General features: G+C 50.2%; 1 protein-coding gene across 1 annotated transcript in view; it reads right to left on the bottom strand.

Moving 5' to 3' along the window:
- The window catches only part of FGF12 (fibroblast growth factor 12), a 282,430-nt gene extending 265,417 nt beyond the window's left edge, over positions 1-17,013 (bottom strand). The window contains exons 1-2 of the mRNA XM_068145665.1: positions 16,927-17,013; positions 16,659-16,820 (exon numbers count right to left, since the gene is read on the bottom strand). Of these exons, the coding sequence (XP_068001766.1) occupies positions 16,659-16,671 (13 nt within the window). The 5' untranslated portion in view covers positions 16,672-16,820; positions 16,927-17,013. The remainder of the gene's footprint in view (positions 1-16,658; positions 16,821-16,926) is intronic.
- Positions 17,014-23,464: the final 6,451 nt, after the last annotated feature.

Raw genomic sequence — 23,464 nt, 5'->3', positions numbered from 1 at the left:
ACCATTGTTACTAGGGACAAGATCAGGGCCTTGGTCTGAGGCACAGGAGGGACATTACTTTCTCATACCCACATCCCATACAGGCCTGATAATAGCTAAGAGGAAAACCCCCAGAAGGAAGATATCACATTACAACAGCAACCACCTGGAAGAGAAAAAAGCCCAGAAGCTTCCTGATGTCCTTGTCCATCCTGCCAAACACATCAGATGTGCTTTTATCCTTCTACAATCTCTGACCAGCATTTAGGATGCAGCAACACTAACACATGCCTTCAGGCCTGACAGTCTGCTCTTCCCTTCTATTAAAAGCTATCAGGAGCCATCATCCAAAACTGATCAGGAAACTTGAACTTCGCTGCTCACGCTGGCAGCTGTCATAGGCTGCATCTCTGCAGTTACACTCATCTGAGACATGTCAGAGAGCACCTTTGAGCTATGAACTTCATGGAAAGAGCTAACATCACCCAACTAGACTAGAAGGAACCAGATGTTTTAACAGCAAAATGCCTCAAACCCTTTTGCATTTGCAGGTGAAAACTAAACACCAGTGCTCATCAAGACCTGTACCCAACCACTCCCAAACTGCAAGTGCTACACAAGCAATGTTCCAGATCAGCAGGGCATGACACTAAAACCCCTCTGGGTTGCTAACACAACTGCTCTATAAGGTGATACAGACAAGTCTCAGCCCCAGAGTGTACACAGCCACACCAGCCAGGGCTGCCACGCAGCCTCTGTGCACAGCAGTTCCCTTAACCAGAGCTTTCTGCAGCCCTTCTCCCGCTGCAGGGAACAGACCCAAGGGGCTGAACCCAGGTGATTTACAAGCTGGTGCCATGGGCTTGGCACAGATGCATGAAACTCTCCCACTCCATCCTCACAATTTTTTATTATTGTTTTCAGCCAGCAGGAGCTGAGAGCCAAGGAGGTTATTCTCTGAAGGAACAGGGCTTGATTTATTCCCTTACGGAGCTGCAACTGGCCCCTCCAGGAACAGGACCAACAGTCAGTGGCTCTCTGGTGCAAATAAAGGATCCAACATCAAACCAATCCAGGTTTTTCTTACATCCAGAGAGTTCACTGCCCATGCTTTGCTATTTCTGGATTGCTCTATCATCAGCTGGGGTCATAATTAGAGACAACCTCACTGCATTTTCCCCTCAAGGAGGTACACGAGGGCTTCAGTTCATGAGGCCCGGGGCATTCAGCAGCCCCTGGCTAACAGCCACCTTGGTCACTATTTCTGGTACCCTGCAGCATCACTCTAAATGTACGCAGTTGATGGCTGCTTGTGCCAGCTGGGGCTATTCTGGGACATGGGGTGGGAACCCATGCAGTTTTCAGCTCAAGAAGATGCAATCTGGGCCGAGTGATGCTTTTTTGGGTAAAGCTACAAGCCAGTCCCTTCGGGTGAGGCCAGGTGAGCCATCCTCATCAAACACAACCATTCTGCATGGCCTTGCAAGGCACTTGAGCCAGCAACCCTTGGCAAAGGAGGAGCAGAACATCTGCAGCTGACATCTTCTGCAAAGAAATACTTGAAGCAGTCACATTGTCACACTTGAAATGGCACCACCGGGTCTGTCAAACTGCCCTGGGGAATTCCATGCTTTAGGGGAAGAGAGAAACTTCAGAAGCTTCAAATAAAGCATTTCTGTTCCTTTGGTGTGAAATGGGGTTTGTTCCACAATTACTGGGGGGGTTATCCCCAAAAGAAAGCAATTTGGAGACTGTTTCAAACTAAAACATGTTAGGAGAATAGAATAGAATAGAATAGAATAGAATAGAATAGAATAGAATAGAATAGAATAGAATAGAATAGAATAGAATAGAATAGAATAGAATAGAATAGAATAGAAATAGAACAGATTATAGACCAGAAGAGACCCTCAAGATCATTGTGTCCAGCCTATCATCCAACACCACCTAATCAATTAAACCATCCAAGCAAGCACCCTACCAAGACTCTTCCAGTGAAGAGATCACCTCCAGTGATGGTGACTCCAGCACCTCCCTGGGCAGTACATCCCAATGGCCAATCTCTCTCTCTGTAGAATTTCTTCCTAACATCCAGTCTAAATCTTCCCTGGCACAGCTTGAGACTGTGTCCTCTTGTTCTGGTGCTGGTTGCCTGGGAGAAGAGACCAGCCCCCTGCCTGTCTACAACCTCTCTTCAGGTAGTTACTTCCAAGTGAAATGCAGTATTCCTGAAGAGAGGAAAACACTGGCTTTCCTGACTGTGTGGCTCTCCTTCCCCATTTCTGTTACAAAGGAAGTTAAAATGCAAAGCCCTAAACAACCATTTTCCCTTGGCAACTTCACCTCCACACCTCAACAGGTAGAAGAGCTGCAAGGTTGATGAGGGAAATAATCCAAGAACTGAAAACAATTGCAAAGCCTTATGGTCCATATGTACCTCCACCTGCAAAGGCCCTAAAACTATCACAGGCAAGCCACAGTCCCTCAGAGATCAGCAGTCACTGACTTTTGTGCTACCTCCTTACCAAAAGGGCATGGAGCACAATCCTTTACCTGAGAACATGAGCCTCTAATCTCAGTTGTGCTGTTCATAATGCTACAGGTGCTGCCAAACTCTTGTGGTGTATTGGGTTAGTGTGGCAAGGTTTGGATAGCAGCAGGAGCTACTAGAAGCTTCCCCTGTGCTCAGAATCAATGCCAGACAGTGCCAACAGAGAGCCACCCCTGGCCAAGGCCAAGCCCATCACCAACAGTGGGAGAGTTTCTGTGATAATGTATTTAAGAAGGGGGAAAAAATTTACTGCACAAGAGCAACTGCAGCTGGAGAGAAGAGTGGGAATGTGTGAGAGAAAATGCTGAAGATACCAAGGTCAGTGAAGGAGGAGAGGGAAGAAGTGCTCCAGGTGCCTGCAGCCCCTGAAGGTTAATTATGGAGCAGGCATCCACCTGCAGCTCATGAAGCATCCTACACTGGAGCAGGTGGATGCCTGAAGGCTGTGACCTTGAGAGAAGCCCACACAGGAGCAGAATCCTGGGAGGACCTGTGGCCCCATGAAGAAAAAAGTCCCTGCTGCAGCATATTTGCTGGCAGGACTTGTGACCCCACAAGGGGATCCATGTAGAAGTTTGCTCCTGAAGCACTACTGCCCTTGGAAGAGACCCATGCTGGAGCAGTCTGTTCCCCAAGGACTGTACCTCATTGAAGGGACTTATGTTGGAGCAGTTCATAAAGAACTGTAGCTTGTGCAAAGGACTCATAGAGGAGTTTGTGGAGGACTGTCTCCTGCAGGAGGGACCTCACCCTGGAGCAGAGAAAGAGCATGAAGAGTCCTCCCCGTGCAGAGGAACGAGTGGCAGAGACGTGATGAACTGACCACAACCCCATTCCCCATCCTCCCTCTGCTGCTCAGAAAGGGAGGAGGGAGAGAAATTGGGAGTGAAGTTGGGCCCAGGAAGAAGAGAAGGGTGGGGAAAGAAGTTATTAAGATTTGGGTTTATTTCTCTGATTTGACTGGTAATAAATTACACGAATCTCACCAAGCCAGGTCTGGTTTGCCTATGACAGTAACTGATCTCTGTCTGTCCTTATCTTGACCACAAGCCTTTCATTATATATTCTCTGCCCTCCCCAGCTGAGGAGGGAAGTAATAGAGCAGCTTTGGTGAGCTCCTGGCACCCAGCTAGGGGCAACCCACCACACACAACTGCAAGGCAGGTGCCATCAGTAAGTGCAGAATCCAGAAAGCCCTTGACAGGCCCAAATGGCAATACAAAGCTTGAGTTCAAACCAGTGCAGCACAGAAGCTTCAGGAAATTGGATTGTCTACAAAACAGGAGAGCTGGATTTCAGAGAATCAACCAAGTTGGAAAAGACCTCAGAGATCAAGTCCAACCTATCACCTAATGCCTAACATCTTCTGACAACTAGAAGGGCAACAAAGCTGGGGAAGGGGTTGGAGCACAGCCCTGTGAGGAGAGGCTGAGGGAGCTGGGGTTGCTTAGCCTGGAGAAGAGGAGGCTCAGGGGAGACCTTCTTGCTGGCTACAACTACCTGAAGGGAGGTTGCAGCCAGGAGGGGGTTGGTCTCTTCTCCCAGGCAACCAGCACCAGAACAAGAGGACACAGTCTCAGGCTATGCCAGGGGAGGTTCAGACTGGATGTTAGAAAGAAATTCTACACAGGGAGAGAGATTGGCCACTGGCATGTGCTGCCAATGGAGGTGGTGGAGTCACCATCCCTGGAGGTGTTTAGGAAGAGACTTGACAGGGTGCTTGGTGCCTTGGTTTAGTTGATCAGATGGTATTGGATGATAGGTTGGACTCAATGATCTCAACCTGGCTAATTCCATTCTATTCTAACTAAACCATGGCTTCAAGGGCCCCATGTAATCCTGTTTCGAACACCTCCAGGGACAGGGACTGGAGGCAGGCAGCTCTTTCACAAGCAAGGAGAAGAGGCAGAAGCTTTCTTCAGTGTTCCTGACAGGCAGAAAACAACCCATCCATGTCATGTATTACTCTGACAGACCACTGAGGACTCCTTAGGCTGCAAGAAGTCTCTTAACACTAAGAAGAGGCAACTGCCCACCAGCAGGGAAACAGCAGAGGATGGAAACCTGCATTCAGGCCATGCTCCTTTTGGTTTGGATGACCAAATCTCTGGTAGCTTCTGGGTAATAAAGTTGACTTCAGGAAGACAAGAGCAGTAGAGTGCTGTACACACCAGCCTTGCCTTTCAGATCAGCAAGTATAAACTCATGCTCCACATGGGCATGAACTGGCTTCAGCAGTAGTGATGCCAGCTTCAACACTGCTGAGATTCAGACTCAGGCTCCACATGGGCATGAACTGGTTTCAGCAGTAGTGATGCCAGCTTCAACACTGCTGAGATTCAGACTCATGCTCCACATGGGCATGAACTGGTTTCAGCAGTAGCGATTCCAGCTTCAACACTGCTGAGATTCAGACTCATGCTCCACATGGGCATGAACTGGCTTCAGCAGTAGCGATGCCAGCTTCAACACTGCTGAGATTCAGACTCAGGCTCCACATGGGCATGAACTGGTTTCAGCAGCAGCGATTCCAGCTTCATCACTGCTGAGATTCAGACTCAGGCTCCACATGGGCATGAACTGGTTTCAGCAGTAGTGATGCCAGCTTCATCACTGCTGAGATTTGGACTCATGCTCCACATGGGCATGAACTGGCTTCAGCAGTAGTGATGCCAGCTTCAACACTGCTGAGATTCAGCAAGAAGCCTCAACATCACTGAGCTTCAGCAAGGCTTTTCAGGACTCAGTGTTCCTGGAAACCTTTAACTAAAATAGGAACTGCCTGTGTTTTCATATGTATAGCAGCATGTCTATAATGGGCCATCACTCAAAGAATTCCTGCCATTTGAGGCACTTGCACGGCACACAGCACTGCTTGCACTACAAGATCCCCACACATGCAAAGCTCAGCCTCAACACCTTGTTAGCAGTTTTACAGACAGCAGAACAGGAGGTCAAGGTCTGCACTCAGTTCTGCTGCCATCAGCTTTAGGGTGCTGCCACTGAAGGCACAGTTTAATCAAACCCAGTATTTTCTTACTATAAATAATTAAGATTTTAAACACACTCTGTTCTTTGTGTACTGCCCACGGCTGCAAGTTTGCAGTGCTTCAGTTTATCAGGCTTGTCCTCACTATTTCTGGGAATATTCTAATCAAAGGAGGTGAAAAAGTCAGCCCTAACTTCTTCTTTTGAAAACAAACAAACAAAAAGAACACAGAACCCCCCAACTCCAGCGCCCCCGAGCCCTGCTGCTCCTGGGTGTGGCTTTTTGAGGGGAGGGGACTGCACTCTAAGTAACAGTTTAGGTAGGAAAGCCTGAAATGCATGTCACTGAGAGATGAATCATGCAAATACAACTGACATGTAACTCTAGATACCTGGAACTATGTGCAGTGTTGATGGCAGAGGCATGTGCCAGCACACAGTCTCTCGTTATCAGTGTCACAGTAACTTTCAAGATGGGGGTGGGTGGGTGGTCTGACTTTTGAACATACTCTCTAGAATTTGACTAGGAGTTGTTGACACAGAAGCCTCCAAGCTGTGTGAGAACAAGAGGACACAGTTTCAAGCTGCACCAGGGAAAGTTTAAGCTCGAGGTGAGGAGAAAGTTCTTCACTGAGCACCACTGGAATGTGCTGCCCAGGGAGATGGTGGAGTCCCCATCCCTGGAGGTGCTCAAAAGGGGACTGGATGTGGCACTTGGTGCCATGGTTTAGTCATGAGGTCTGTGGTGACAGGTTGGACTCGATGATCTTTGAGGTCTCTTCCAACCTTATTGATTCTGTGATTTGTGCCCACAAAGTAAACTGCCTCCACACTGTGGTAGGAAGAAAGTAAAAGGTAAATCAGCCATAACTGTTTAGTATGTTAACATCCCCTCAAACCAATACAAAATGACTGCTTCAGACCTTTACTACTACTTAAGTAGCAAACAATTATGGTCTAGAGACATTTAAATAGTTCTTACACCATGTAATCAGCATTATTGCATTGTGTTTTCAGTCAGGCAAGGCATTAGAGACCTGGCCTTTGCCTGCTGGCCAAATGCTGCGCTCCCCTCCACAGGGAATTCCAGAGCAGCTACACAAACTTCATTTAAAACCTTGAATGGGAGAGGAGACTCCAGACAGTAACTTTTCAACTTCTCTGACGACTTCTTCCTCAGTTCTCATGTGGCAACACAATGGCTACAACTTGCAGTGTTCCATTTCTCCACTGGGACACACTGATAGGCAGAGACAGTTTGAAACCAATGAATAGCTGGCTTGGTTGATGCAGCTCTCTGATGATGTGCCCACACCGGTCAACAGGCTCCAGGTAGAACACCAGGAGCACTGGTCAATACTGAAAGGGAATACGAACTTAAGGCTAGAAAACCTCTGAAAAGCTGAGATTCCCCCTTCAAAGAAACCAAATGAGCTGAAAATACTGCAGAAAGCAGGGCTTGCTGATGAAGCTTATGCTGCTGTCAAGCCAGGTTTTTCCACACAGTATCACTAAGGTTGGAAGAGACCTCATAGATCATCGAGTCCAAGCCATCTCACAGACCAACATCATCTGGAAGAGACCTTCAAGTGTCTAGCCCATCATTTACTTTAGTAGGGAGTACCCCAACACTTAAGCATGCCCATCCTGACAAATAATGCTTGGCTGGCTAGACATGGGAGAGGAAAAATAGTCCCAATCAAAACCAGCACTGGCACTTCATGTGGGAATGAGCATGGCATAAGAGACTTAGTACCAGCTAGGCTTCAGTCTTCCTGAGGAGGCCTCCTGGCTTGTCAGCCTCTTTTGGAGATAGCTTCAAATTCAAGGAAAGTGTTTTTGCATTAATAATACATTGCCAAGGACTGCAAAGCAAGGCAACTTTCCCTCATTACACCAATAAAACATTCAGCACTTCTGGCTTCTCTTCAGAAGCCCTCCAAGCAGCTATGTTCAGTAAATAAACCTATCCCAGGGAAGGCTGATGGTGGAGAAAGCCAATGTCCAGCTGTGGGATGAAACACCAGAGGAAGAAAGGCAGCTCAGGAACAACAGCTCTCCAGATAAGAAATGCCTTTCCACACCTCCCTGATTTCTTGTTTGGCACATGCCATGGAAAGCAGCAAGTCCCCTTACTCCTGGCAGCACACAAGAGAATCACAGAATTGTCAGGGTTGGAAGGGACCTCAAGCATCATCTACTTCCAACAAGTCTGCCATGGGCAGGGACACCTCACACTACAGCAGGTTGCTCAGAGCCACATCCAGCCTGGCTTAAAAAACCTCCAGGGATGAGGCTTCCACCACCTCCCTGGGCAGCCTGTGCCAGGCTCTCACCACCCTCATGGGGAAGGATTTCTTCCTAACAGCCAATCTGAATCTGTCCATTTCTAGTTTTGCTCCATCCCCCCAGTCCTGTCACTCCCTGACACCCTAAAAAGTTCCTCCCCAGCTTTCTTGGGAAAGTATCTTAAGATCCTGGAAGGCCACACACAAGAAGGTCTCCTGGGAGCCTTCTCTTCTCCAGACTGAACAGCCCCAACCCTCTCAGTCTGTCTCCATAGCAGAGCAGCTCCAGCCCTCTGCTCATCCTGGTGGCCCTTCTCTGGACACCTTCCAGCACCTCCAGATCCTTGCTGTAATCAGGGCTGCAGAACTGGATGCAGTACTCAATACCTCCTGCTGCCCACACAGCCCTCCCTCGGCGTGTGGCTGGAGGCAGGCCGCAGCACTGCTCCCGCACTCCGCTGAGCAGCCATCAGCTGAAGCCACAAGATCTGCACTGAAACATGATGACACCATAAATAGTTTAATTCAATCTGAAAAAGGAAAGCCATAGCTTTCAATGTGTATCCTCCCTAAGTATCAAATCATATGGTCCATCCAAACCGAGGAGCCAGGAGAGGAAACTCAATGAATTAGCACGACGGTTTGTGAGGATAAAGAGCAATCCAAAAGAGCAGGGGTAGGGAAGCTGTACAAAAGAGATACTTTGCTGTGCACAAGAAAGCTGGGGAGGGACATTTTAGGGTGTCAGGGAGTGATAGGACTAGGGGCAATGGAATCAAACCAGAAATGGGTAGATTCAGGTTGGATGTTAGGAAGAAATTCTTCCCCATGAGGGTGGTGAGAGACTGAAGAAGGTTGCCCAGGGAGGTGGTGGAAGCCTCATCCCTGGAGGTTTTGAAGGCCAGGATGGGTGTGGCTCTGAGCAACCTAATCTAGCATGAGGCATCCCTGCCCATGGCAGGGCTGTTGGAAGTGGATGATTGAGGTCCCTTCCAATCCTAACAATTCTATGATTAGAATAGAATAGAATAGACCAGACGAGACCTTTAAGATCATCGAGTCCAACCTATCACCCAACACCATCTAATCAACTAAACCATGGCACCAAGCACCCCATCCAGTCTCCTCCTAAACACCTCCAATGATGGGGACTCCACCACCTCCCTGGGCCGCACATCCCAATGGCCAATCACTCTCTCTATAAAGAATTTCTTCCTAATATCCAGTCTAAACCTCCCCTGGCACAGCTTGAGACTGTGTCCTCTTGTTCTGGTGCTGCTTGCCTGGGAGAAGAGACCAACCCCCACCTGGCTACAACCTCCCTTCAGGGAGTTGTAGAGAGCAATGAGGTCACCCCTGAGCCTCCTCTTCTCCAGGCTAAGCAACCCCAGCTCCCTCAGCCTCTCCTCCCAGGGCTGTGCTCCAGACCCCTCCCCAGCTTTGTTGCCCTTCTCTGGACACCTTCCAGCAGCTCAACCTCTTTTCTATCACTTTCAGGAAAATAGTAAACTCTTTCTTCAGTCTTGTCAGTGTAACAAGTTACTAAAATCTTCCTCCTTTGAGTGAAAGCATTCATTGTTGGTAGCAGTATTATGCCTATCAGGAGTATTTTTTCCTTGTCAAGTTGCCTTTCCCCACACTCACAAGCACTAAAGCTTTGCATGCAAAAATTCATCATCTTCTCTCATTGATAGGTCAAAAGGCACAGACTGAAATAGTGTCTGTGATTTCTCCCTAAATAACCAGCTTTTTGCAGATCAAGTTTTATGGCACATTAGGAATGAATGCAATTCAGTCAGGATTTGAATAGCTAAGTAGATAGAGAGGGGAAGATAAGAGCAGATAAGTAAAAGCTTAGGATAAGTTAAGCCTTTTGAAGAAACCTGCTTTAAATATATATATATATAAAATAAAGTTTCCCTTTGTTGTTTTTTTAAGTCCCTGGGCCCTAAATGACAGAGCTGTATGCAGGTCATTACTCAAAGTAGCCCCAGATTGTGCTTCCAGTGACAATGCCCACACATGGGACGTCAGAACAAGCCAAGGCATGACCAACGATCCATCATGTTTAATGACTCCAGCATTTCATTCAGGCGAAATGCAACTTCCCCAGCTCCCACACAACTTGGGGAAGAATCTGTCTGCTCCTTGGGTGTTTCAATAACAGCCAGATGACTAAGTCCTCCTCCCATTTTACAGTATCACAATACATTAGAGGTTGGAAGGGACCTCCAGAGATCACCCAGTCCAACCCCCCTGCCAAAGCAGGGTCACTTAGGGTAGTCTGCACAGGAATGAATCCAGGTGGGGCTTGAAATTCTCCAGAGCAGGAGACTCCACAACCTCTCTGGGCAGCCTGCTCCAGGGCTCTGGCACTCTCACTGGAAAGAAGTTTCTCCTCCTGTTGAGCTGAAACCTTTCATGTTCAAGCTTGTACCTGCTGTTCCTTGTCTTATTATTGTGCACCACCAAAAAGAGCTTGGTCCCCTCCACTTGACACCCACCCCTCAGATATTGATAGACATTGATCAGATCCCCTCTCAGTCTTCTCCAGACTAAACAGCCCCAGGGCTCTCAGTCTCTCTTCACAGGGGAGATGCTCAAGTCCCCTCATCGTCCTCATGGCTCTCCCTTGGACTCTCTCCACCAGATCCCTGTCCTTCCTGAACTGGGGAGCCCAAAACGGGACACAGAATTCCAGGTGTGGTCTCACCAGGGTGGAGTAGAGGGGGAGGAGAACCTCCCTAGCCCTGCTGGCCACACTTTTCTTGATGCACCCCAGGTGCACCAGGGCACATTGCTGTCCCATGCAGAACTTGCTGTCCCCCAGCACTCCAAGGTCCTTCTCCATGGAGCTGCTTTCCAGCAGGGCAGCCTCTAACCTGTCCTGGTGCCTGCTGTTATTCCTTCCCAGATGCAGGAGCCTGCACTTATCCTTACTGAACTTCATGAGGTTTGACTGCACCCAGCTCTCAGCCTGTCCAGATCCTGTTGGATGGCTGCACAGCCTGGTAGGGTGTCAGCCACTACACACACACCCCCACCCCACTTTAACAGCATTTTGGCCTGTTGCTAGGGTTGTCTCCCCCCTGGGTTTTAGTAACATGATGAGTTGGTAGGTCTGAAGGAATATAAGCATGGCCACTTGCTTTTCCCTCTTCATTATAAGGTCTATTAGAGCACAGCTGCTTTCTGGGGTACAAAGCCCATTTCCCTGAGCATCAGGTAGGCTTGTATCCTCCTCTCATCCTGATGGTGCAGATGCCTACCCACAGTACATCAGCACCTACCAACCCATGGTGAACAAAGATATTATACTGTTACCTGCTCTTCTAGGCAGCAGCATGGAGCCAAGATGTACTCATTTGCAAGTCCCACGCAGCAACCAGAGCTCCTACCATCTTTGAGTCCTCCCAGGACATAGTCATATTTGTGTTATGTTTAATGGGATTTCTAATGTGAGAGGAACAGATATTTCCCTTGCTCTCTGAAACACTTTAGAGCATGTATGTAGTGCTAGCTTAGTTCTGTAAGCTCTCCTCCTACATATTTCAGCAGAGACTGAGGCTGAGGCACAGGAACAAAGCAGTCTTCACAGCACCCCGCTCCAGCCTCAGGGATAAGGTGTTAAGGTCAGGCAACCAGAGTGTTCCCCTACTATACACAAAGCTGGTACCCACATGGAAAGGCACAGACTGGAACACAGGGCAGATAATTAAAGAATCCAGGCCATTTCTTTACATCCCCAAACACCTGCATGTGTCAAACTGCAAGCAGCTTGAGAATTGTTAGTCTCAGTAACATGCCCTGGACTTCACACAGCACATCACTACGAAAGGCAGAGTGCATGCAGCTACCTCTTCTATGGAGAACAAGCTGCTCAGAGAAGCCTCTGACCATCTTGACAGAGATGCCAGTGTTCCCCCCACCCCAAACAACAAAAAAGAAGAGAAGAGTTTCATAACAAAAGTAACTCTGCCACTACCTGGTTTCCATTAGAAGAAGCAACCAAGATGACTTGTGTGACCCAGCCTTCACCAAGCTGCGCTATCTCAATGCTCGTGCTCCACAGTCCGTCCTGCAGGCTCGCCCCTGGCAAACACACAGCATGCCAGGAAGATGCATGATCAGGTAGGTTTTGATGAGAGCATCTCAAACAGCCTCAGCACATGGGATCTCTAAGATCTTTTCTTCCTTCGCTGGAGAAAGCCACAAAGGGGTGAACAGCGCACAGCGCTCTCCAGAACTGCGTGTTCCCTCTTGCCACGCTCCCTCACCTTGCCCACAAAGCCCATCTGCAATCCTAACACTCATTGACTCTTATTGGGTTCTGATCACAAGTTCTTCAAGGTGAAGATTCTGTCCTTTACAGGCACAGCACACAGTTGTGCAGAGAATGCTGGCCCATGATGCTGAGGCTGGCCAAGGAAGCTTCAGTGTGGCCCTGGTGGGGAGAGAAGGATCAAACCACTCTACCCATTCACTTATTCACAAGACAGCAAGATGCAAAGAGCTCAGACCTGTTTGCCAGCCCTATGAAGGGCAGCTCTGTGCCCTAGGTAAACTGGATCCTACTGCTGTTTTGCAGGACCTCATTGAAATGCCTGGATGCTGTGTCCATGAAAAGCACTGTGGCTTTTCTGCAAAAGCAAAAAGCTGCTTCCAGCCTTTGTGACTGGAAAGAGAACATGACTCAGATGGCACTACTGTGGCAGCAGCTGCCTGGGACAGTCACTCTGCAGAGATGTCCTCTGCAGACATCTCCTCAAAGCTCTGCTGCTTTGAGACTCCCCAGCAGAAAAGAGCTGTAAGGCCAGATCCCCTGGCTTCTGCCACACAACCTCCTGAGCACAAGAATGGTGCTCCTGAGGGAAGAGCCACTGCATGAAGAATGTCACTCCAAGCTGACATTACTATCCACCAGGGCAGGACCATGGCTTGGAGGACTGACAAGAGCACCTCCAGATCCCAGTGTGGTGGCCAACAGTGTGTTTCAGCTTTGCTATCCCAGCAGACTAGCTGACAAGAACAAGTCCTGCTGTATTTCTCAGCTAACAGAATATATCTTGTGCTGTCAGCAGCCTGCACTGCACCCAGGAGATAAAATCTCACCAGGGCCACCAGTGCCCAGCACTGGCCTCCAGAGAGAACAGAGAGCAAGAACTGTATGGGCCCTTGCAGAAGGGCCCAGCAGGCAGCACATCCCATGTTGCATTCCCATGCAACACTGACACAAGTCCCCAGTCCTCACCTGAGACAAGATAAATGCTGTAATAGGTCTGTTCTCTCTCATTGCCAGAAACAAATCCCCCCACATCTTCAGAAGTACACAACAGGGTATAGCACCTTCAGAGGAAGGGAGCCTTCCCTGCAGCACGGCTAGCCTGCAGTCCCTCTCTGCTCCAGCCAGAAGCCCAGGGCTACATTCCACACCGTGCAGCTTGACTCTTGCTTGGCTAATTCCTTTCCCAGCCTCTGAGTCGGAACATCGCTGTGTGACGTTCCTTCCCCTGCTAAGCATCTTTCTGACTGTGACTGAAGAACCTGGCAAAAGACCAAGTATTCTTTAACCTCCACATTAACTATTGTTAGCTTTGGCAAAGCCCAGCTCTTGGGATGCCTGGCGTGGTATTGCTTACTGCTGCAGCCTACAGGAACTGCTGTAGTGGCGAGATTCAGGGATCAGGCAGCAGATGCAAACCCAAGTCCTCACCCACAATGCACTCCCTCCTCCCCCCCTTGCCTAATGAGCTTTGGGAGCAGCTACAACTTTTCAGCTTCTCACTGCTGGAAAAGGTTTGGAGGGAGAGAATGTGCAGAACAGAGTAAGTCAGAGAAGCTGTAAAATGAATCACAGAAGCATTCAGGTTGGAAGAGACCCTCAGGATCACCAAGTCCCAATGCTGTTTCTAGGGCACCAAGATGTGTTGGTAACACTGCAGAGCCATACAGCACTACAATCATTTATCTTTTAGGAGTTAGCAGGAGAAAAAGATGCTCACCTCTAGCCAGGTTTGAATGTCAGAAGGAGGCACAGGCTGCACCACCCACCCCCCCCCCCCAGCACACACCTGGACCCTCTTAATGCAACAATCCTAACAACAGCCCTGTGCCCCACTGCACAAAAGCCAGGCTATGTCTGTCTTCTCTCACTCTCCTGAACAAGGCCAAGCAGTGCCATCAGTTATGGCTGCTCTGAGCAGTGCCAGAGATGGGCCTTCAGCCTTTTTTTTTCCCCAACAGAACACTGCAGGCTTTGCAAAGCATCAGCATCAGCCACACTCAGACAACCAAGTTTTCCTGGGATGGCAAATCCCAGGCAGTCACCAGAGACAGCTGAATTCAAAGACCAGAAGGTAGATTTTCTTAAACAGACTTTATGTTGCTTAATATAGCACAGACTCTTCCCCAGTATCTGCATAACGCTGAGTTTGAAATGTTCCAAGATTTGCACCGAGGAAGAGCTGGAGAGGTGGGAGAAGGGCTGCAGGAGGAAGCATTTAAAAAGCAAGAGATGACTTCAGAGAAACACCATCTACAAGCAGCACTCTCGAAACACAGGATTTGCGGTGCAGAGGCTTGGTTAGTAATGGAAATAAACCGTAAACAAGTCCCCAGCAAGGCAATGCAGGAGCGAGTCCGGCTAGGACTAATCACAACAGCTGAAGGTGTGAGGGGTTTGGGCTGGCTCATGCCTCCTCTCAGGAGAGATGTTCTGTATTGTGCCTAACTGTACACAGGCTGTAGGCTGCTAGATCTGTGCACCACAGACCTTTTCACGCTGCCCTAACACTAAGAGAGTTTGAAGAATCACCTCAGTGCCAACACAACTGGATCCCTGCCGTGAGCAGATGACTTCTTGCCTTCTCCTTTCCCCACTGAAATGCCAAAGTTGCTTGTGTGTTTCCTTTGAAGTGAACTCTACTTTGGGCCTGTCCCATTCTAGCTCCCTTAATTTCTGCTGAGCTTGCTCTGAACAGCCCTTTTTTCCTACACAGACAGAGGAAACCCAAAGAATGTTTGTTCCCCACCGCTACCTCACCAAGAAAACCCGCCAGGAAGAGCAATCTGCTGAGAATGTTTTGTGAAATGTAACAGTGCAGTGACTCTTGGGGTTGTCTCGCTGCTTTAGAACCCTCTCCACCAAAGCCAAGAGCCTAGGAACACGGACTGCTGCGGAGCCCATCTTGCAACTAACCCAAGTGCCAGCCGCCCAAACAGCTCCCTTGCTTGGCTGCTGGTTGCCAACTCTGTCGCTGCGTGTTTGCACAAGACAGGAGCTGGGTGCTGCTTTTGCCACCACTTAACTGGACCCTTTTCTTTTTGTTTTGTTGCTGGCACCTTTCTAACCCCTGTACAGCTCCTCCAGTTCCACGAGCTTCACCAGAAGCTCCAGGGAAAGCCTTACTCTTGCTTGTGTAGTGCGTGACAAGGCACACAGACTGTGACTTTAGTAGAACACTCTCTTTGTTTCGCTTCGATGCGTACCAGCAGGGCACACAAGGAAGGCGAGGTGCCACATCTCACAGCATGGATAGCCAACCCCCCCAAAAGTAGATACCGAAGCTAACACGACTGCTGTGAGCTTTTGATCCAAGCCAAGTCTTTGCAGGTGCACTTTCTTTCAAAAGGTACTTACCTGTCCTCAAGCCCTGGTCACTCTACTGATCACTGCCCACAAGAAACTGTACTTTGTAGGACATACTGCCTCCATAGGATTGAAATAGCTTCCTTCCTTAATCAGCATAGAATCAGATATTCCCACACAGGAGAACTATAGCCCTGATTGACAAGAGAGTTACAAAAATAAACCTGAGGTTTAAATATAGCTTGCTCAGCTCCCTGGAAGGTATGTAGTATTGTGTTATACAAGTCTACCATCATTTTCCCTGAATTAATATAGTCCATCTTCTCCCACTGCCTTGATCTCTATCAACTAAACAGCTACCAGATCTGTGTTCTACAGGAGAGCTGGCAGCTAGGGTTAGGTGGGAATGGCAACCAGCCCTTTCCACTGCATGGACTGATTTACCACCAGCATTTCATCGGCAATTAGCATTTAAAGATTTAGAGTTCACGTACCAGTTGAATGTACAATGTCTGCTGCAGCTGGCGAGGCAGACAGATAAACAAACCAACAAGCAGGACTACAAAGCTATGTATAGAAACAAAACATGTATGTGCCCAACACGAAGGAATATATCTAGCATGGGGATATGTCACTTTGTATGCGAAGACACAAGCCAGGCAGGCAGTATTTAATTAGTTCCTCTTTCTACAGTGGGTAGTTCAATAGCAGCAAACTCATTGCATTTCCCCCAATTTATCAAGATCTTCCGATGTGTTGAATATGCAACGTAATGAGGGCAGAGCTCCACAGCCCTGCTCTTCCCGGTTCAGGGGAGGGGAAAAAAAAACCCCAACATTTAAAGCCATTCTAATTATGAAATGGTTTTCGTCCCTTAAAAATCTCCCCGTCGCTGACTGACTAAAAATCATGGGACAGACCTCCTATTTATTATGCAAATCCTTAGCATTAAGAAAACAAATCACCAACTAACATCTGTCTCACTCTAAAGGAAAATAAATCAATTGATTTCCCCCACCCCGCCCCCAAACAAGCAGCACCCTCCGCCAGACTCCCCTGCGCAGCCGAACCCAATACCACCCGCCGGCGCGGGCGGGCAAAGCGCCTCCCGAGCCCCGTCCCCGCCGCTGCTGCAATGGACCCACCACAGCGGCTGGGCTCGGCGGCTCCCGGCCCCGTGCCGCGCACCGGCCCCGTGCCGCGCACCGGCCCGGCCACTGCGGTCCTTGCGCCGCCCGCCCAACCCCCCCGCGCCCCGACCCACCTTTCCCTTCCATCGCGGAGCCTTGCGAGCGCCGGGAAGTTGCGGGGAAGTTGCCGGAAGACGCGCTCCCTCCTCAGCCAGAAAGCCCCGAGAGCCCGGCGAGCGAGAGCCGGCCGCCGCTGCCTGCTCCGCGGTGGGGACGGCGCCGTCGCTGCTTCGGAGCTGCAAGCAAGCAACCACCGGGGGAGAGGGCGTGAGCCGCCGGGCCCCCCAGGCAGCCGCGGCGGGGAGCGCGGGGCGCAGCGAGGCCGCGGGGGGAGCGCGTTACCTGGGCGGCGGCGGGAGCTGTCCCTGGCCGAGCGGTGCTGCGGGGGCGAGTGGCTCCGCGGCCCGCCGCGCTGCCTGGCACCGCCCGCATGCGCGCCCCGCCCGCGCCCCGCCCCCGCGGCCCGCACCGCGGCACCGCCGGGCCCCCGGCTGCGGGCTGCGCGGGGGAGCGCCGCACGCCTCGGCCGGGCCGGCCCCGCTCCCCACGGGGAGCTGCGCCCCACAAGCCGGAGCGCCGGGTTACGCGTAACACGGGCACCAACGGCCGCCCGTTTACCGTGGGAGTCCTTCCCGAGCCCTCGCTCCCGAGCCGGGCACGGAAATCGCCTCCCGGGTGCACGGAGACGGCAGCTGTGCAGCGCGACGCGCGTCCCGGTTGCTGCAGCCGCGCCGGCCGGTGCCGCAGGTGATGCGTGTTCTGCACATGGCCTGACCGAGCCCCGCAGACCACAGCACTCGACCTGGGCAGCTGAGAGCCGCCACTCCCCTCACCCCAGCCCCCTGGTACCCTAGCAACCAGACCGAGCCCCCAGCACCTGCAGACACGGAGAGGCACTCAGGAGATGCCCGGTCTCAGGTCCAGGCCTTCTCTGGCTACACTGTCTCACGATAATTGTGCTGATTCATAAAACATCCACTTCAGGGCTAGTTGGGGCTTTGCTGGTTTTGCATCCAGCTGCTGGATTTTGTTCTCCCTTTGATTGCTTAATAAAATAAGCAGTCCCCTGCTAATGAGAAGCTGATAAAGCATTCATACCAGGATCAAGTCACAAGAGGATAGATTGATCTCCTTAAATTCATCCCTGTGAGGAAGTTTCTCCACAGTGGCATTATCTCTGTAGCTCTTAAGTATTTCCAGATTTTTTTCAGCTTTGGTATGATTGGGATGGTAAAATCCAGTCCTGGGCCTATTCTTATGATTTGTGTTACTGAAAAAGCAGCTCAAGGCATCCACCGTGCTGGGAGCTGGACATGAAGAGGATAGATGGCTCTGGCACCACGTAAGGTTCTAAATACAGGAGCAGTAATTCCTGTCTCCTGCTATTCCTTTATAGATCCTGGTGTTCATATTCACCTTCTCATCTATAGCCCAGTCCTGGCAAACCAGCCAGGTGCTGTACAGAAGGCTTTTCGTGCTCCTCCTTCTATGCTGCTGTGACCCATCCTGCAGCCATTGCCTACAGGCTTCCCCATCCCGAAGCAGAGCCCTGAATTTGGTGAGGGAAGTGAACACTCTGCGCATGGTCCCGTTTTAGTGTCCGATCCAGGCAGTTCTCAGCACTGCCTGCTCCCATCTCAGCTACCACCCCATAAGGTGACAGGGCACTTCAGCTAGAGATGGTGTATTAGTGCAAGAGCATGCCCCTGAAAATCAGCTCTAAACACCCCAGATGAAGGGAGACCCACCATATAAAATCCATCTATTACTGGCTTCTACTTATTTACTATGTCCTACATTACCATGAAGAAGATCAGATTTATTTGGGGATTGACTGGAGGTAGTGTAGGCGAGCTTTGAGTCAAAAATGCTCACCTACTGACAAAGCAGGCAGACTTTTGTGATTTGACCAGCAGGTCAAATTAAGTTTCTACTGTCTCTTCAGTTTTCTTTCTGCAACTAGTGGGGTCCTGATTCCCCATGCCTTCCTTCACCAGGGTTAACTTTCCTGCTTGTTCTGAAAAGCAATGAAACAGTTGCCCTCTCAAGGTCTGTTTATTAGTCCTTACTAATATCCCAATCAGAATATACACCAGAGTGCTCAATAAATCCTCAGACAGTTGTTTTTAAACTCTTGGGCTCAAGTTATCAACTTCCACACACTAAAATCAGGTAAACTCTCAGAGGACATGAGGGTTTCCCAGCATCTAAGTTCAAGAACAACTTTCAACAGGAAGCAGTGAGGGCAAGGAAACATCCTGACTTGCAACGCTACAGGCCTGGGGCAGTGTGGCTGGAAAGCTGCCTGGCAGAAAGGGATCTGAGGGGTCTAATGGACAAGCACTTGAATAGGAGCCAGCAGTGTGCCTAGGTGGCCAAGAGAGCCAAAGGCATCCTGGCTGGGATCAGAAATACTGTGTCCAGCAGCAGCAGGGAGGTGATTGTCCCCTGGTACTCAGATCTGGGGAGGCCACACCTTGAGTATTGTGTCCAGTTTGGGCACCTCAAAGCAAGAGAGATGTGGAGGGGCTGGAGCCAGGGCAGAGGAGGGCAAGGAAGCTGGGGAAGGGCCTGGAGAATAAATCTGATGAAGAGCAACTGAAGGAGCTGGGGATGGTTAGTTTGGGGAAAAGGAGGCTGAAGGGAGACCTCATCACTCTCCACAACTACCTGAAAGGAGGTTGTGGAGAGGTTGGTGCTGGTCCCTTCTCACAGGTAATTAGGGATAGAACAAGAGGGAATGGCCTCAAGCTATGACTGGGCAGGTTTAGATTGGACATTAGGAAGATTTTTTCCCCAGCAAAAATGGTCAGGCACTGGAATGAGCTGCCCAGGGAAGTGGTTGAGTCACCAGCCCTGGATGTGCCTCTGAAAACAGCTGGCTTTAGAGCAGCCCTGAGCAGACATCATAAAGCCAAGTGGCCATTTTGGCATTGCTGCAGAGAGTAAACCCACATGATGAGCATACATGGTCTCCCAGCTGCTGCTGCTCATGCCCATCTGCTACCCTGGCACAGTGCCTCCTTCTCTAGAGGGAGCCTCCATTCACGAGGGCAGAGACACCAGTCGGGCTGCAAGGTTGTGCGTGTAGCCAGACATGTACTGCATGTCTGCATGGGACACTTCTGCATGAGGCTGGGTATCCCAGCAGGGAGCAGGTCACCAGTGGGGGGGTTTCAGCTTCTCAATGCCCATTTCAAGTGATGACCGCATGAAGTGGCAACAAACCCAGGCAGAGAGGCACGATCACAATGTCCAGGGGACCTACCTTCTGTACCAAGCCCTGCACCAAACTGACCACGAGGCAGCTTCAGTTCCTCACTTGGATTTCAAGTGAACAGGAATCGAGGGACTGCCTCAGGGACAGCACCCCAAAGGCTTTCTCTGAAGGATGCTGGGCAGAGGGGAGGTGGGCAGGGTGACGATGGGCAGGGCTGCTCACGGGGGCACATCACCCTGATGGCACAGTGCCATCACCTGGCAACGGTAACACGGCAGTGCCAGTGCCCTGGGACAGCATAAAAGGGAGCATCCTCCTGTGCCTGCTGCCAGACCCTGACCTGGGAGCAGCCCAGAGACATCCCAGAGGAGGCCCTTGAGGAGCCAGTGGAAGTAGTTGGTGAGAGCTGAGGGAGGAAGGCCAGGAGCTAGACAAGGCTGCTGCTGCTGAGAACTGCCAGTGTCTGGAGGTGCCTGAGGGAATGAGGATTTTTCAGCTTTGAGGAGCACTGCAGAGCATCCCTTCTGGAGCCAGTAGCTGTAAGAAATGGGATGCAGAGATGTTGCCAGGGTACCCAGTGCTTTGGAGCACCCATTGGTGTCCTGCCAGGCACAGGAAAAGATTCCTGCCCCCGAGGTTAATCAGGCTGGAGGCATTTGGCCACTCTCAGAATGGCCTGAGATGGCTGCAGGGTGAGAGAGAGTAGGGCTTGGGCATCTCTTGGGAGGCAGGGCCAGCCTAGGGCAGGAGGAAGCAGGTCTTGCTCACATGCTCAGGGAGTAGCTGATCGCCAGTGCTGGGGTCAGGAAGGAATTTTTCCCCCCGGGGCGGATTGGCACTGGTCCCCAGGGGGTTTATTGCCTTCCCCTGCAGCATTGAGCAAGACCACTTGTCGAGGCTCCTCTGGTTCCCCTTGGCTGGGTTACTGCCTGCTGCTCATGCACCACGCAGATGGCCTCTCGTGCCCTGCAGCTGGGGGGACAAAGGCTTTTTTCCCCAAGTGGGCTAGTGAATGCCTATGGGGTTTTTTTGCCTTCCTCTGCAGCACAGAGCATGGTCCCTGGCCAGGCCTCCTTTGGGCCATTCTGGCCAGGAGCCTGCTTTGTGCTTCCACGAAGGTGGCCTCTTGTGCCCTGCATCCGGGGGGAGGAAAATGTCTTTACTCCCAGGACGGGGAATCTTCTTGGGTTCCCCTGGAGCTGCTTCCTTTCCTCTGTAGCATTGAGCACATCCTCTTGTCAAGGCCTTCTGGCTCAGTTCTGACTGCTGCTCTCACACCTCCAAGGCAGCACTGGAGCCCAGGCTCTCTCAGACTCTCAAGTTTTGGAAGACAGAAGTCTGCTGCTTGTCATCCTCTCATGTCTGTCTTTGGAAAATTAGTGAACATCAGCTCTGAAACAGGCTGACAAGAGCCAAAATAAAATCCTCTTTCCACCTGTAACCTTTGTGTTGTGTGTCCTTGAAAGAGTTTTTGGAGCTGAACACCTCCTGACATTTCAGGCAAATGGCAGTCTTGCTGTTGCCTGGTTCATGGTGAGTGCAGGGAGTGGGATGGAGTGAGGAACTCTGAAACAGCCCCAAGGGCTCCATCCAGGAGAGAAGCTCTCAGCAGGGCAGGTCCAAGCCCCATCCAGGAGACAGAGACAGGGACAGGCACACCTACAACATCACTCAGGTATCAACAACATCACTGAAGGCCCCAGGCTGATCTGAGACATATCCTCTGAGCCCTTAGCAGGAGATGGTGGGGGGTGGGGGTCCCAGGGGAGGCTACTCTCAGCCACTGAGACCTATGAGCATGTCAGGACCCTGGCAAAAGTAGACCTTCTTTGTTTATATGCTCTCCTCAAAACATTTATGGTTGTCTACTGTGGAGTGGAGACAGAGTATTGGCTCAGATGGACCTTCTCTCTGATGGATTATTGTTGTACTCAGACTCTTGGTTTAGTATGTTTGTCCAAGGGAACAGCTCAAACAAATCTCCATGTGGAAACAAGCAGGTACTGCTCACCTCTAAAAGATTGCAAGCATTTGGTGACAGAGCTCTGGAACAGGCTGCCCAGGGAGATTGTGGACTCTCCTTCTCTGGAGGTATTCAAAACCCACGTGGATGCATTCCTGTGTGATCTGCTCTAGGTGACCCTGCTCTGGCAGGGAGGTTGGACTGGATGAGCTTTTGAGGTCCCTTCCAATCCCTAACATTCTGTGAGTCTGTGAAATGTCTCAGCCTGTTCCTAGACTGCTCAGAAGCCAACTTCAGCATCCAGCTTAGGTTTAACAGCTACAGACAGAGCTGCTTTCACTGTAGGTGACAGAAAGGTACTCATCCTGCCCAGAGCTTAAAGACAATTTCCATTAAAGACAATGAAAAGCAATCAAAAAGGACCTGCATTGAGTTCTGACCAAGGGGGAGGAATAACTACTAACCTTGATGTTCAGTGTAGGGCTAACCTTGAAACCAGCTGCGATGGGGAGCAAGGGTTCAGCCAAGTGCTTCTGAAAGTCTGTTTTTGGCCTCTGAAGCATCTATTCCCCCAAACTGGTGGGCATCATTAACTAACTGCCATGATTACAGCAGAACAGATTCCTTTAGGACAGCAAACAAAACAGCTCTGTACCACACCACGCTCAGAAGATGTCCACGTGCCACGACAAAGCAGCAGGTTGCAGGAAAGTAGGCCACAGCACAGCAGCAGCAGGAAGGACCTCTACTGAAACAGTAAAGAACACAGCAGGGGGGAAAGGGAGTAAACAGAGACTAGAAATTGGTAATACTACACTTAGGGCAAAGTACAAAGAACATTCTACAGGCTGCAATCCATCACCCTGTGGATGATGGACATGGCTTCTGCTTACGGACAAGAACAACAACTACTACATCAGCAGCCGAGGTCACTTCCTACATCCTCCAAGCAGCTGCTAGAAGCATAGCAGAAGTGCACTAGGAGGTGGTGTGTGGAATGAAGACCAAAGCAAGTCACAACCCTTGAGCAGGCACAGTCAGTTTAGTTACATAAAGGTACTGATCACATGGTTTTGAGATTAATCAGGACTTGGTTTTGAGATTGATCAGGACTTCATCAGTAAGGGCAAAAGCACTAACAAAGCCATAACAGTACCAAACCAAGGGAACCCAGTTACTTGCAACTCAGTCAAAAATTACTATGGAAGACAATCATGGCTGGAGGTAGCCACCCTTGTACTGGCACAGAGGAAGGTCCTTCTAAGCACCAGCGTTGGGCTGGCAGACTGCCACCATCTTTCTCCTGCTAATATTCCTCATAACCCTCCATATACACTCATTTACATTGACAAGACTCAACAGTTGCAAAACCTCCCAATTTCAGCTTTCTGTGAGGAAATGAGCATCATGAGCTCCTCAAAACCCAGAGAAGCTGGAAGTGGTTCTCAGTCCACACAGCAAAGTGCTTTGTGTTCTCAGGACTAGCTCTCAGGTTCACTGAGCCCACAGCACCACCTTCAAACCATTCAGTTTAGCAGATAACTCTGTCCCCTGCTCTGGCAGGTGGGGGTACAGTTTGAAGTCAGGTCACAACATTTTAAGACTTTCCTGCAAACAAAGAAAACATGAAAATAAGGTGCAGAACGAAGCTACTCAAGCACTAGCCTCTTTTTGACCTGATTACATAGGCAATGACA

The sequence above is a fragment of the Melanerpes formicivorus genome, unplaced genomic scaffold, assembly GCF_026170545.1.
Source record: "Melanerpes formicivorus ecotype bairdi unplaced genomic scaffold, bMelFor1.0.p_v2 SCAF_12, whole genome shotgun sequence".
Lineage (NCBI taxonomy): Eukaryota > Metazoa > Chordata > Aves > Piciformes > Picidae > Melanerpes > Melanerpes formicivorus.
The sequence above is the reverse complement of the archived record's forward strand: the minus strand, read 5'-3'. Positions and strand labels throughout refer to the sequence as shown.